At 53.1% G+C, this 13,883-nt stretch overlaps 1 protein-coding gene across 3 annotated transcripts in view; it reads left to right on the top strand.

Moving 5' to 3' along the window:
- The first annotated feature begins 1,193 nt into the window (after positions 1–1,193).
- MYH14 (myosin heavy chain 14) overlaps positions 1,194–13,883 on the top strand; it is a 95,537-nt gene continuing 82,847 nt past the window's right edge. Inside the window, exon 1 of one of the 3 annotated variants that reach the window (XM_046681727.1) lies at positions 1,194–1,292. In XM_046681727.1, the coding sequence (XP_046537683.1) occupies positions 1,209–1,292 (84 nt within the window). In that variant the 5' untranslated portion in view covers positions 1,194–1,208. Of the gene's footprint in view, positions 1,293–11,778; positions 11,819–13,278; positions 13,429–13,883 lie in introns of those variants that run through there. The other 2 variants (XM_046681730.1, XM_046681728.1) reach the window with 2 other exon arrangements.

The raw sequence follows: 13,883 nt of genomic DNA, 5'->3' as shown, positions 1-13,883 counted from the left end.
AAAAAAAAAAAAAAAAAAAAAAAGGAAGAAAGAAAAAGAAAAAATGTCTATTTCCAGACATTGTCGAATGTCCCCATCCTCGGGAGGGGGCAAATTTGACGCTGGTTCAGAACCACTGAGTTAGAGGGAAGGATAAATGGATACATACGGAATAAAGCAAATCTAGGAAAACGGTAACAATTGTAGATCCTAGCCAACGGCTACTCGTGTATTCATTGCACACTTTTTTTTTCAACCTTTCTATATGCTTAAAATGCTTCGTAATAAATATTAGGGAACAATGCATCTGCCCCGGGATCCAGCAACACTCTCTAGTGTCCACCCCGGGGAGAAAAACGACTGGTCTGAGTTCACAAGAAGGCACATATTAGAACATTCGTTTCCCCTTCGTTTCCTTGTTTATCCTTCCTTGTTCGACACTGAAAATAATCTAAATGTCCATCGACCGTGGATTGTTTAAAATAAACTCTGATGCATTCGCGTTAGGGATTCTGTGCAGCTTATCTTTGGCTCCTGTTTTGGAAGAGAAAGATGCGAACGCACTGACGCAGGGAAATCTTCAGGACGTGTTATCGAGGGCGGCACCGCACGTGGACACAGGCGACCGGGGCTCCGAAGGTGCCGAGGGGTCCCAGGCGCGATGGGTCCCGATTGCGGTGGGGGTCACACTGATGTCAGCGCTGGTCAGAAAGGGGGCTTTTTACCTCCTGTAGAGCAATTATGAATATATCTCTGATAGGATTATATATTTGCATATTCATTGCACTTCAATAAACCTGACTTAAAAAAAAAACTATTCAGAGGAGGAGTCTGCAGATTTTATCAGATGCCAAAGGGAACGGAGGCAAAGGGAAGAGTCCTCGGGTCTGGGATGGGAGGCTCCCGAGGGTCCGGCTCCTGCATCACTTGGGCAGGAAGGGCGTTCCGAGGAGGGTCCAGCGGAGCCTCAGAGGCGGGTCCCTGGGCGGGTGCGCCGTGCAGGAGGCTGGATTGCAGGGAGCAGACGAGGGAGTGGTAGGGAGGAGGCTGGAGGTGGGTTGAAACCAGATTGGGACTCTGACATATAGGGTTTCTGGGCTGTCACCAGCTCTTATCACAAACAGCCTGTCATATATTCGTTAATTATACATCTGCCTTATCTGCCCTCCCAGCCTGTTTCCCACTCAGGTGGGCAGACGGCTCTGGAGGCCCGAAGGACACTGGCCGCTATGCCGGGCTCTGAGGAACCCCGGGTGAACAGACCCTGGTCTCTGCCCTTGAGGAGTTCCCGGCCCAGCGAGGGAGACGGACAGGTGAGCAGGAGGTGTCGATACCTGGGGAGGAGGCTATAGGGGGGGGGGGGGGGGGGGTGGCCACCAGCGCCGGCGGAGCTCCCAGCTAGAAATCCTGGAAGGCTTCCTGAAGGAAGAGGCATTTCCCAATGTCCTGAGGTCGGTCAATCTCGAAAATAGTAATGATAGTAATAGCTGCCAATATTTCTTGAGCGCTTGCAATGTGCCGAAATCACTGTGTTAAGTCCAGGACAGGAACGAATTAATTTAACCCTCCCGCAACTCTATATGGTAGATGCTTTGATCCTTATCTCCCTTCTGCAGATTAGAGAAATTGAGGCTCACATTCCATTCCCCATTCCCCAAAATGCTCCTGCTCTGGTTGGGAAGACAGTCTCGGGCAGAGTCTCGATCCAGTGAACTTGGGCTGTAATGGTGGTGGCAGAAGGCATCGTGGGAACCGAGCAGAGGGAGGGACTGATTCTGGCTTGGGTTGAGGGGCCCGGGGAAGCCTTTGGAGCAGAGACGCCCCCTGACACAGATCTTCACAGAGGTGGAAGTCAGGCGCATAGAGTTGTGTCGTATTTTCAGTTCTTATCTATCATTTGTCTATATCCCTTTGCTTTATTTTTTCTTTTTCTCTTTAACCTTCCAACCCCACTCCTATTTCCTCCCCAGAACCCCAGGGACAAACCCCAAAACACATTTAACATACTTGCACCCTTGAGTATGCATAAACATTTGCAGACCAGACAGTGTTGCTTTGTGTTAACTATATCTTCTAAATCGATACGAAAGATAAATTGTATCTTTTGTGTGTGTGTGAGGAAGATTGGCCCTGAGCTAACATCTGTTGACAAGCTTCCTCTTTTTTATTTATTTATTTATTTTTTTTTTTGAGGAAGATTGGCCCTGAGCTAACATCTGCTGCCAATCCTCCTCTTTTTGCTGAGGAAGACTGGCCCTGAGCTAACATCCGTGCCCATCTTCCTCTACTTTCTATGTGGGACGCCCACCACGGGGTGGCTTGACGGGCAGTGCTAGGCCCACGGCCGGGATCTGAATCCGCAACCCTGGGGCCGCCAAAGCAGAGCCCGCGAGCTTCACCACGATGCCACCACCGGGCTGGCCTCAATAAATTGTATCTTTTAAAGTGTGCTGTAGACCCGGTTTTGTTTCTTACTTTTTCCAGCCAACACTTTAGGATCTCTCCGTGTTCCCATCTGTAACTCTGATTTGTTGCTTGCTTCTGGAACAGCATGGGGGATCCACTCCCTTTTACTTACTCGCTTCTCAAGGAGCAGACCCCGTGGTTGTCTCCAGGTCCCCACTCCCACCCGCAGTGCTGCCTTGGGCATCTTTGGCTGTGTCCTCGCGTGTCCCCTGTGCACGTCTTCCTGTGGGTGCTACTTAGAAACGGGATTACAGGGACACAGGACCAGTGCGTGGTTAATGTCACAAAACTCCGTCTGATCATCTGAGGTGGATCGTGAGGCCCTCGCAGCGTTTCCCCAGCAGAGAAGGGTGGAGAAGGGAGCAGCCGGAGCAAAGTCTTGAGAGAGTCCACGATGTGTCCTGGGGTCAGGAAATGACAGGTGGACCTCCCCGAGGAGTGGAGCCTGCCACGGAACAGCCGTGTAATAAATACCTGGCTGGCTTGGTTTCTTTTTAATTTTCTTTCCTAAAAAGGAAAATCGTGTTGTTGTGGGTGGCAATTTGGCGACATCTATTAAAACCTTAATTGCGTTATACGCTTTGACTCAGAAATCTCTCTACATGAAGAAGCAGGAAGAAAGATGTCCTCTGGATTGTCATTCATAAAGGGGAGAAATGGGGAAAACCATGAAAAGCTCCATCAACAGGAGAGAGGTCAAAGGCACTGCCCACTGTGACTGTGGAATACTATGCAGCTGTGAAAAAGATCGAGGTGAACTTAAACAGGAGCACACAAAGTTCCCTGAGATGTATTGGGGGAATATGCAAGTTGCAATTCAATATATCAAGTATTATCCTTTTTCCCAAACACAAGAAATCAGAGGGAATAATTCTCAGTTACTAATCTCTCTATGTAAATCAGAGGTTTGCAAACTTATTCTGTGAAGTCTCAAATAGTAAATATTTTCAGCTTTGGGCGTCACACCGTCTCTATCATAACTTCTAATGCTGCCCTTTAGCATAGACAATAACAATAAGCCAATGAGCATGGTTGTGTGCCAATAAAACTTTATTTATAAGCACAAGCAGTGGGCCCCCGATGTAAATAAGCAGCAGGTGTTTTTAGAAGAATCTGCACCAAAATATTATCAGGGCTACATCTGGAAGGGGAATTGAGAAGGAAGGTGCGGGTCAAGAGAAATGTTATTACCTTCTTGATAGAATTTTTTCTGCCTTATGTAATTAAAATGGTTTGAATTCGAAAAGGAAATGCGTTAAAAATAGCTTTGGTGGACTTTTCTCCCTTCCTGATTGTAACGTAGTGATTGTCGTTTTAGAAAACGCTGGCATCACGTAATAGGAACGAGGAAATGAAAGTTCCCCGTCACCCTCCCAGCTCGAGCAGAATTTCTCAAAGCGTTTATTTCATTCGTGTGACAGATATTCGTGGGGTACTCGCGTGCAAGGAACTGTCCTAGGTGCTGGGTACAGAGCAGTAAATGAAGCAGAGTCCCCGTCCTCTGAGGGGCTGACATTCCGTGGTCAAAGAGAGACAGGCCCAGTGGTGTAGTGGTTAAGTTTGCACACTCTGCTTTGGCAGCCTGGGGTTTGAGTGTTCGGATCCCAGGCACGGACCTAGCAGTGATCGTCAAGCCATGCTGTGCCGCATCCCACATGAAATAGAGGAAGATTGGCACAGATGTTAGCTCAGGGCCAATCTTCCTCACCAAAAAAAAAAAAGAGAGAGAGAGAGAGTGAGAGACAGACAATAAATAACAAGCACAGTGAATAAGTAAATCATAAAATATGTTGGAAGGTGCTATGGGAAGGCAGAATCAGGAGAGCAGGTGAAAGGGGTCAGGGGTACCCGGGGACTGGTTGTGAGGTTAAACAGCGTGGTCAGAGGAGGCCTCAGTGCCAAGGTGACATTTAAGCAATGACTTCAATGAATGGAGGGAGTCAGTTATGGGGATATCTGGAGAGAGGTTTCCAAGTAGAGGGACCAGCCCGTGCAAAGGTCCTGAGGTGGGAGCATGCCGGCTGTGTTCGAGGAACAGTGAGGAGGGTGGTTTGGATAGAGAGGCGTGAGTGAGCGGGAGAAGGTAGGAAGTGAGGTCAAGGAGGGGACACAGGGGGCCACATCCTGCAGGGTCTTGTAGACCTGCTGAGGATTTTGCTTTCATTCTGAGTGAGATAGAAATCAGGGGAGGGCTCTGAGCAGAGGAGGGACATGAGCTGACTTGGGGAACAGACCGAGGGAGGCATGAAAAAGAAGCAGGAAGACCAGGCAGGAGGTGACCACAGTGGTCCCAGCTGGACATGGTGGGGATCAGGCCAGAGTGGTGGCAGTGGGTGTGGCAACAAGGGGTCAGATTCTGGTTACTTTTTGGAAGTCAGGTTGACAATATTTCGGGCTGGCTCAGTGGCGTGGTGGTTAAGTTTATGTGCTCTGCTTCAGTGGCCCAAGGTTCACAGGTTCAGATCCCGGGTGTGGACCTAGCACAGCTCGTGAGCCATGCTGTGGTGGTGTCCAACATAAAATAGAGGAAGATTGGCACAGATGTTAGCTCAGGGCCAATCTTCCTCACCAAAAAAAAAAAAAAAAAGTTGACAATACTTGCTGACGGACTGAACGGAAGAGATGAGGAGAAAAGAGGAATCGAGGATGATGCCAAGTGTCTTGGCTCGAGTATGATCGAGAACCACCTGCCACAAGACCGTCCGAGGGAAATTGTGACCCTGTTGTTTTCTTTTTCTTTTCCATTTTGTGTAATTAAAGTGGTTTTAGTTCAAAAAGAAAGCGATGTTTTGAGAACAGCTGTAGAGATCTCCTGCATCAGGTCTTCCACGAGTCTGCAAGCGGGGCACTGGCTGGCCTGTGGCCTCATCTCACGGCTCGACCGAGGAAGGATCTGCTTCCGTGCTCACTCTCGAGGTCGTTGGCAGGATTCAGTTTATTGCAGGCTGTTGGCTGGAGCCCACCCCTCCATTCCTTGCCAAACGGGCCTCTCCCACCTGGCAGGTTGCTTTGTCAAAGCCACCGAGAGAGAGTCAGTTTGCAAGATAGAAGTCCCAGTCTTTCATAACCTAATCACCAAAGTACACCCCATCCCTTTTGCTGAATTCTATTTGTTAGAAGTTTCTTCCATTCACAAAAGGGAGAAAAACAATAGTACCTGGCTTGGGAGTTAAGTGATTCCATATATATATGTATGAAAGGACTTATGATGCCTAGGATACAAGTATCATAAAGTACTAATGATTGTTATCTGGCCAGCCAGGAGGAGTCAGAGAAGTTTTCTCAGAGGAGGGAACTTTTGAGTTGGGTTTTGAAGTATGAGTGGGAGCTCACCAGATAACAAAAGTCATCCTTCCGTTCATTTGCTCAGTCAACAAACTTCCCCTGAGGCATCCTGTGTTCCAGATCCTGTGCTGGGAGATCCCAGGAACCCAACGTGAGTCTGACCCCGACCTTTGTGGAGCTACCAGCCTCGGGATGGGTCAGATTCAAGCCTTGTCCTCTAGGGGCTGCAAACTGGTGGAGGAGGCAGAGAGGGATCCAATCTAGTGTGATCAGGACAGTAGCAAAGAGAGGAGTAGAGTGGGCAGTGGACCCCTAGAAGGTCGACACTGGGCCAAATGAGATGTCAGAGGTGCAGACCTTTCCCCTGGCAGACCCTTCACACAGAGGCACCCAACACACCAAGCCCCACAGTCAAATCTGCGTCACCCTATAGGCAGTGATGCTGTCGGAGGCGTCTACCTCGTGGACCTCCGGCTCAGAGACCCGCTTCATACCTCCCTCACATGCACAGCACACATCTCTGCTCAGCCCTAAAGGGGCTGCTGGTCTGTAAATGTGCTAGCAGAGAGCTTATTCCACTCCGGTGATCAGAGCATCCGCAGGAGAGGGAGCGGACAGCGGCAGGGCACAGGATGGGGCTGGACGGAGACCCGGGGACCTTCTACGCGCGGCCAGCGCAGACTGGGTCTCGGGAAGCCGACCTGGAGTCCCCCGGGGTGGAGAGATGGAGACGGGGAGCAACAAGCAGAAGGCACAGCTTGTGCCAAGGTGTGGAGGCACCAAAGAGCATTTATCCATCCGTCCATCCATCCATCTGTCGATCCGTTCATGCATTGATTGATTCTCCCTCCCATCTGCCCGCTTATTTACTCATTCATTTTGCATCCCCTCCATTCATTCATTCACTCATCCATCCATCCAGTTATCTAGTCCCTCCTTCGTCTGTTTATTCGTTTCCTCCCTCAGTTACGCATCCATCCATCCATTCCACTCATACGACCCTTCCACTCTGCTGTCACCTCCTCAGGCAGCCTTCCCTGACCCCCCATCTAGAATAACACCCCAGGCCCCTTCCCTCTCTTACCCTCCTTTCGTTTTTCTCCCCGGCACTTGTACCCACTTGCCATTGTGCTCCGTGATTATGTGCTCGCTTGTTCGGTCCGTATCCATCACCAGAACCCGTTCATCCCTTCAGCAAGTGTTTGTGGAGTATCTGCTGTGTGCCAGGCTCTGTCATAGGCACCGGGAACACAGCAGGGGACCAGACAGACAAAATCCCCATCCATGCAGAGCTGACACTGTAGTCGGGAGCATCAGACAACGAACAGTAAAGGTGATAAGTAAGTTACTGGCAGGTTGGAGGATGCTGAATGTTGTGGCAAAAGACAACACAGAGCAGGGGAGGGGGTATCAGGAGTCCGGGGGAGAAAGGGTGATCAGGGAAAGCCTCATGGAGGAGGCGACAGCCATGCAAAGACTGGAAGGAGAGGAGAGGGCCAACTGGTTATCTAAGGAAAGAGATTTCCAGTAGAGAGAAAGGCACGTGCAAAGGTCCTGAGGCAGAGCTGAGCCTGCTGTGTCTGAGAAGCATTGAGGAGGCCAGTGTGGCTGGAGCTGAGTAAACAAGGGGGAGAGAGTGGGAGGTGAAAGTAGGGAGGGGGCCAGATAGTGTAGGGCCTTGTGGGCCCTGGGGAAGACTTTGCTATGACTCTGAGTGAGATGGGAGTCAGGGGTGGACTCTGAGCAAAGGAAGGATAGAACCTAACTTAGGTGTGAACAGGTTTGCTCTGCCTGCTGTGTAGGCGTAGATTAATATTTGAGTTCTGTGAGGGCTTGGATGTCTTTGTTCCCTCCATCTCCTCAGCTTCTGGAACAGGGGTCTGCAAACCACAGCCCACGTGCCCCATTGTCCTCCCACCTCCTGTTTGTGTAAATAAAGTTTTATTGAGACGCAGTCGCACCCACTCACTTACATATTCCACTCATTTACATATTCCACTCATTTACATATTCCATTCATTTACATACAATCAGTGCTGCTCACCTGCTGCAGTGGTACCAGGGGGGTCATTGCAGCAGAGACCCTCCAGCCCTCCAAGCTGAAACTCTTTAGGGTCTGGCCCTTTACAGAGAAAGTTTGCTGACCCCTGGTTTACAATAAGGCTCGGCACATAGTAGGCACTCAGTCCAGATTTCTTGTTGCAGCACTGAGCCCTTCACTCATCCGTGTCCCACACGAGGCCGCCAGCTCGCTCTTGTCTCGCAGCCAGTCCCAGCTCTGAGTCACATGCAGGCAAACAACAGCCCAGTGACCAAAAATAAAATACTGGAACCATTCAAATCTCTGCGTCAGAGAAAGGGCTCAGGCAGGGTCACAGCGAGGACCCACCGTGAAACCTGACGGACGCTTGGTCCCTCTCTTGTTTCTCTATTAAAGACTCGGGCCCCCTTCGCCCCCACCAGGCGTGGAAGCTGCTCCTCCAACTTTTTCCTCACCCCAAGATCCCCCCAAACTCTCTTCCACGGGGCAGCCCCTCCTCCCCAGCCCTCTTGTTTTCTCCCCACTCAGCACCAATGTTTTATTTTTGTACATGATCTTGGCTCCCCGCTGACTTTTTTCCAAGCTCTGGAGACTTGACTGCCCGGGGTTCAAATCCTGGGTCTGATGCTTTCTAGCTGTGCCACTCAGGGCAGCGTTCCCTCGACGTCCTCCTCTGTAAAATGGGTCTGACCTTAGCACCTACCACGGACCGTTATCGGGAGGATTGTGGGACTTGAATGCATATAAAGGGCTTAGAACTGTACCAGGCACATAGTGAGCCCTCAGTAAACATCAGCGACTATTAAAGTGTCTAGCACAGGTGTCCAGTTCCTAGAACACCCTCAACAAGAGGAAGCTCGAGATCATCCTTCAGTGATGTCACCAATTTTTCCATAGATTGAGCCCAATTAGTGATGTCTCCAGTTTAGACTCTTGGTGGGAAGGCTGACATCACTAGTTGCCGGGCAGAATTGACCCTGGATGGGGTTGATGACATCACCTGTTACCAGGCAGAAGATGGTTACAATGTGGTTGCCAGATCCTTCTTTCCTGTTTGAATTTCTGTTGGGTGCCAGGCCACATTCCTCCCTCAGGGCCAGCCCGCAGGCACAGGGGATTTTGATCAGTCTGAGCCCCCATTTTCTGTCAGCCAAATGAGGGTAATGAAAGTATCCATCTCATAGGATTATTCAGAAAATCCAATGAGTTAATACATACAGAGGGCACAATGTCCAGCACACAGTCGACACTCAATAAACAGCACCTCCTGTTATCTTCAGGCTCCCACAGAGGACACTCAGGTCAGAGTCACAGGGCCCTCAGCTCTGTCTTGGTTTAAAAGTACAGACTCAGGGGGCTGGCCCCGTGGCCGAGTGGTTAAGTTCACGCGCTCCGCTGCAGGCGGTCCAGTGTTTCGTTGGTTCGAATCCTGGGCACGGACATGGCACTGCTCATCAAACCACGCTGAGGCAGCGTCCCACATGCCACAACTAGAAGGACCCACAACGAAGAATATACAGCTATGTACTGGGGAGCTTTGGGAGAAAAAGGAAAAAAATAAAATCTTTAAAAAAAAAAAAAAAGTACAGACTCAGGGGTCTGACCTACTGTAGTCTGAGCACAGATCTGCCAACAGGAGCAGCCAGGAGCTGCTGGGCGTATTGCTGGCCAGTCAAGTCGGGTAATAATGGTGCCAAGCTCACAGGGCTGGCATGAGGAGGCATTGAGATAATGACGGTCACATCCTCAGCCTGCAATCAGAACTGAGGCATGTGAGCTGTATTATCACCGTAGATGCCCTCGGAAGGTCCTCTCCTGCCCGGAGCTCAGTCTCCCTATCTGCAAAGAGGTGGGCAGTGGCCATGGCAGCCTCAAAGCCCCTTACCCACAAGGACTCTCCTTTGCCGTTGCTGAGCGAACGCGTTGGGAGTTGGGTGTTCACGTTTGTGTCGGTCCTCAGCCCAACGCCAGCTCTCTCCTCCCATCTCTGTTTCCCGTCTCTTACCTCTCAACCTTCCCCTTTCCCTTTTTCTGGCTTCTTTCCCTCGTTCTAGACTTTCTCTCCCTCTCTCTCTCTCTCCTGCATGCTATCAGAAGGCTGTTGGGAGGGCAATAAATAACAACAGTAATAATAGTCATTATTTGTTTATTTAGCATTTTCCTGATGTCAGGACGGCACTAAGCTCTTTGCGGGCATTACCTCATTTAATTCACACAGTACACGAACTTGTTACTATTGATTCAACACACACTTTTGAGTGCCTACTGTGTGCCAGGCCCTGAGGATCCAGCACTGAACAAAAGATAGGTTATTCCCATCATGGGACTTACATTCAAGTAGGGAGACACACAGTAAACAGATAAACAAATGAATGCACACTACTGGTGCTATGAAGAGGAACAAAGCAGGGTCATAGAAGAGGGAGTGATGAGGGGAACTGTTTTATATAGAATGGTCAGGAAGGGTTGCCTGGAGGAGGTGACATTGGAGCAGATCCAACGATGGCAGAGGGAGACTACCTCTTCCTCCCTGGGGGAAGAGCATTCCTGGTGGAGTGAACGTCAGATGCAATGCCCTGAGGCAGGACCACGCCTGGGGAGTGTTTGAGGAATTGAGAAACAGCCAGAAGGCCAGTGTGGCTGGAGCTGAATGAAGCGGAGATGGGTGGGAGACGAGATCAGAGAGGGCACGGAGGCCACATGGTGCAGGGCCTTGTGGGCCACGAGGACTTGCGCTTTTAGTCTGAGATGGAGCCACGAAAAATTCTGGGAAGAGCAGGAGCGTGGTCTGAATAGAATTTGACAGGCTCCCATTGGCAGTGGACTGTGTGTGTGTGTTGGGCGAGGACGAGGGTGGAGGCAGAGAGACCGTCATCCCCATTTTACAAATGCAGAAATAAATGGAACCTCAAAAAAGGCTGGCAACTGCCCACGCTCACACAGCTGTGGAGCAGCAGAGCCGCGTGGGCAGGCTGGGTAGGGCTTGATTCATGTGCAGCCCCCCAACTCCACCCCCACCCCCAGCCGCTGGAGCCTCAGAGTACACCTACAAAAGGGGGATATAGCTCCAAGAGCAATGGTGCAGGGCTCACCAGCAACAGGCTGGCTTCAGACGTGCACACCACGTTGGGGTCGCGTGCAGCCTTTGCTTTGTGACCTTGGGAGGTTGCCTGGCTCCCCTGAGCCTGTTTGCCCATCTGTAAATTGGGAAGCATTAACCAACGTTTGGGTGTAGCATGGTGGTTAAGAACACACATTCCGGAGTCCCATTTGAGGCAGGGCCCGAGTCCTTGCTCTGCCATTTGCCAGCTCTGGGACTTTCGGCAATTAACATCCTCTTCCTAAGCTTCGGTTTACCTCATCTGGAAGATGAAGATCTTAATAGCACCCATTCCAAGCGCGTATCGTAAGGATCGAATGAGATCATGCAGGTGAAGCGCTTAGCACAGCTCCTGGCATACACCAGGCACTCAATCAATGACCCTCGTTATTACGGACAGTGTCGCCCACACCTCCCCGGTGGGTGAGAGGCTGGGAGAGTGCCTGGTACGCGGTCGGCGTGCGACAAAAGTGAATTCTCTCTCCCTTCTCTCCTGCCCGCCGGCTCCCGGGGGACCCAGGCATTCCGGCCTCCAGCCGCCCCCCCACGCCGGTCCTCAACAAAGGCCCCCATTCATGCCTCGGGCACAAAGCGGCCCATTCACCGGAGTCCCTTGGGCCTCCCGCTCCCCGGCTGCCCCCCGCGCCTCGCCATTGGTCGCACCGGCTGCCCGTCAGGCCTGGGGTCCCGCCCACGGCCGCGCGGCCGGGCTCCGAGCCCCAGCGCGGTTCTTTTCCCACGGCTGGCACTCTCCGCCAACTTCTGATTGGCCCCGCCCGCCAGCCGCTCCTCTTGATTGGCGGGCACGTCCCCCCGGTGGGCGGGGCCGTGGCTTGCCGCAGCGGGCGCCGATTGGCCCCTGCGGCGCTCGTGTGGGCGGGGCGTTCCCGGCGGGCCCGCCCCTCGTTCTCCCCCAGGCCGAAGCCTCGGGACGGCCCTGGAAGCCGGTGAGCGCCGGGGGGCCTGGTGCCCGTGGGAGGCGGCGGAGCGGGACGGGGCCCGGGGCGGCTGGAGTCTGGGGCCGCGATCGAGGCCCCGGGGGTCCGGCGCGGGCGGCGGGGGAGGGGCGATGACTCGGACTCTCACCTTGGGCGCCGCCGGACGGCGGCGGGGGGGCGGGGCGGGGCGTCTACACTCGCTCAACTCGAGTTCCTACTGTGTGCGAGGCCGGGTCGGGGTCCTCACGGGCGGCCCCGGGTGTGTTCCGCAGAAAGGGAAACTGAGGCTCGCTATGGGACCTTGGACGCTTTAATACCTGAGTCATCGCCTTCGATCCCCGGCCCCTAGATGACAGTGTCTGTGTTCTCACGTGTCAAAATTGCGGATCAGAGACAGGGGTCAGGACTGGCAGAGGCGGAGGGGCGGGCAAAGACATAATGGAGCGCCCATGGTGTACTCGGGCGCTTTTATTTTTATAACTAAATAGTTTCCTTTAATTCTATTAACTGGAAGTGGGTTATAGGGTACCCATTATACAGGGAGAGAAAAACAGGCTGGAGAGAGGCGGTGACAGCAAGGGGACCGCGTTGAGAATAACACTTCGGAGACCAACTGTGTGCTGGGTCCCTTAAACTTACGCCTTGGTCCCCCAGGGAAGGCTGTGGGCCCGATGGCCTAGGTGGGGAAGCAAGTTCAAGAGAGTTACCAACTGGGAGGAGGAAACTGACATCTGTGAGGACCTGCTACTCATTGTCCCCAAGCCCCGTCGTTAGAATGACAGAAAACAGTCTGGGCTTGAATCCCAGCTCCCGCTCTTGCTGAGTCTGTGACCTTGAGCACGTTACTCTGCCTCTCCCTGCCTCAGTTTGCCCATCGGAGAAACGGAGGTGCTCAGTGACCCCATCTCATTGGTTGCTGAGATCAATCTATGAGTTAAAAGTCGGGGGCTGTTCTAAGAGCAGAAAACAGCCGGCACATAGTAGGTGTGCTTACCACTAATTAGTCCTCATTTCCCCATGAGGAGACTGAAGCTCACGAAGCCAGGATAACATTGCTTCATCTTCTTTAAGTACTCTGAGCATCCTCTGTGGATTGTGTTGTCCCATTTCCAGGGTTGGGGAAACTGAGGCCCAACCGGACTAAATGATGCAGTGAGGCATTGCTTGTTTAAGCACCGGGCTGGGCACTTTCGCCCACATCGTTGTATTTATTTCATTGGTTGCAGTTCACAGAGAGGAAGGGTGAGGCCCAGAAAGCTTGAGCGGGATTCGAACCCCGGAGTCCTCAGCCCTCTCCGCCGAGGGTCCTTGACTTTTGCCCGCCAGAAGGAGGAGGGGCCCCTGGCGCTGCTGCCGCCACCGCCGCCCACCTGGCAACAAACTCATCCCCGCCTCCCCCCATCCCCCTGTCGAGAGCCCTGCAGCTCCAGGACCCGCCCCCTTCCCAGGCCCGGCAGGTGCTGGGTGACATCAGAGCCCGGCTCCCTCCCGGTGACGCCACGTGGCCCCGCCCCCGCGCTGGACCGCGGAGGTGGCCGCACCTGAGAGCTCGGAAGCAACCGGGGATTCCCGTGCCCCCTCCCCATCTCCCCGCTTCCCGAACCGGCCGGCGCCCCCAGGTAGCCCCGAGGATCCGCGGGTTGAGGGGGCGGCGACAGGGCACTTGGGTCTCGGGGAGATAGAGGTTGGGCGCTCAGATTCCTGGGTCCGAGGAGGGGGGTTGGGGGCTCAGGAATCCCGGGTCTGAGTCAGGACGGCGCTGGGAGCCTCGACTTCTAGGTCTTGAGGGAGGAAGGCTCTGAGGCCGGGACTCTGGGTCTGGGAGCCCGGATTCCTGGGTCTGAGGGAGGAGGGGGCAGCTGGGGACATGGACTCCTGTGTCTTGGGGAAGAGGGGACTGGGAGCCTGGACTCCGGGGTCTGAGGGAGGAGGGGCTGGGGTCTGGACCCCTGGGTCTGAGGGAGGAGGGCTGGGGGCCTGGACTCCTGGGTCTGAGGGAGGAGGGGCTGGGGGCTGCACTCCTGGGTCTGAGGGAGGTGCGGTTGGGGGCCTGGACTTCTGGGTCTGAGGGAGG

Source organism: Equus quagga, chromosome 13 (genome assembly GCF_021613505.1).
Source record: "Equus quagga isolate Etosha38 chromosome 13, UCLA_HA_Equagga_1.0, whole genome shotgun sequence".
Taxonomy (NCBI): domain Eukaryota; kingdom Metazoa; phylum Chordata; class Mammalia; order Perissodactyla; family Equidae; genus Equus; species Equus quagga.
The sequence above is the reverse complement of the archived record's forward strand: the minus strand, read 5'-3'. Positions and strand labels throughout refer to the sequence as shown.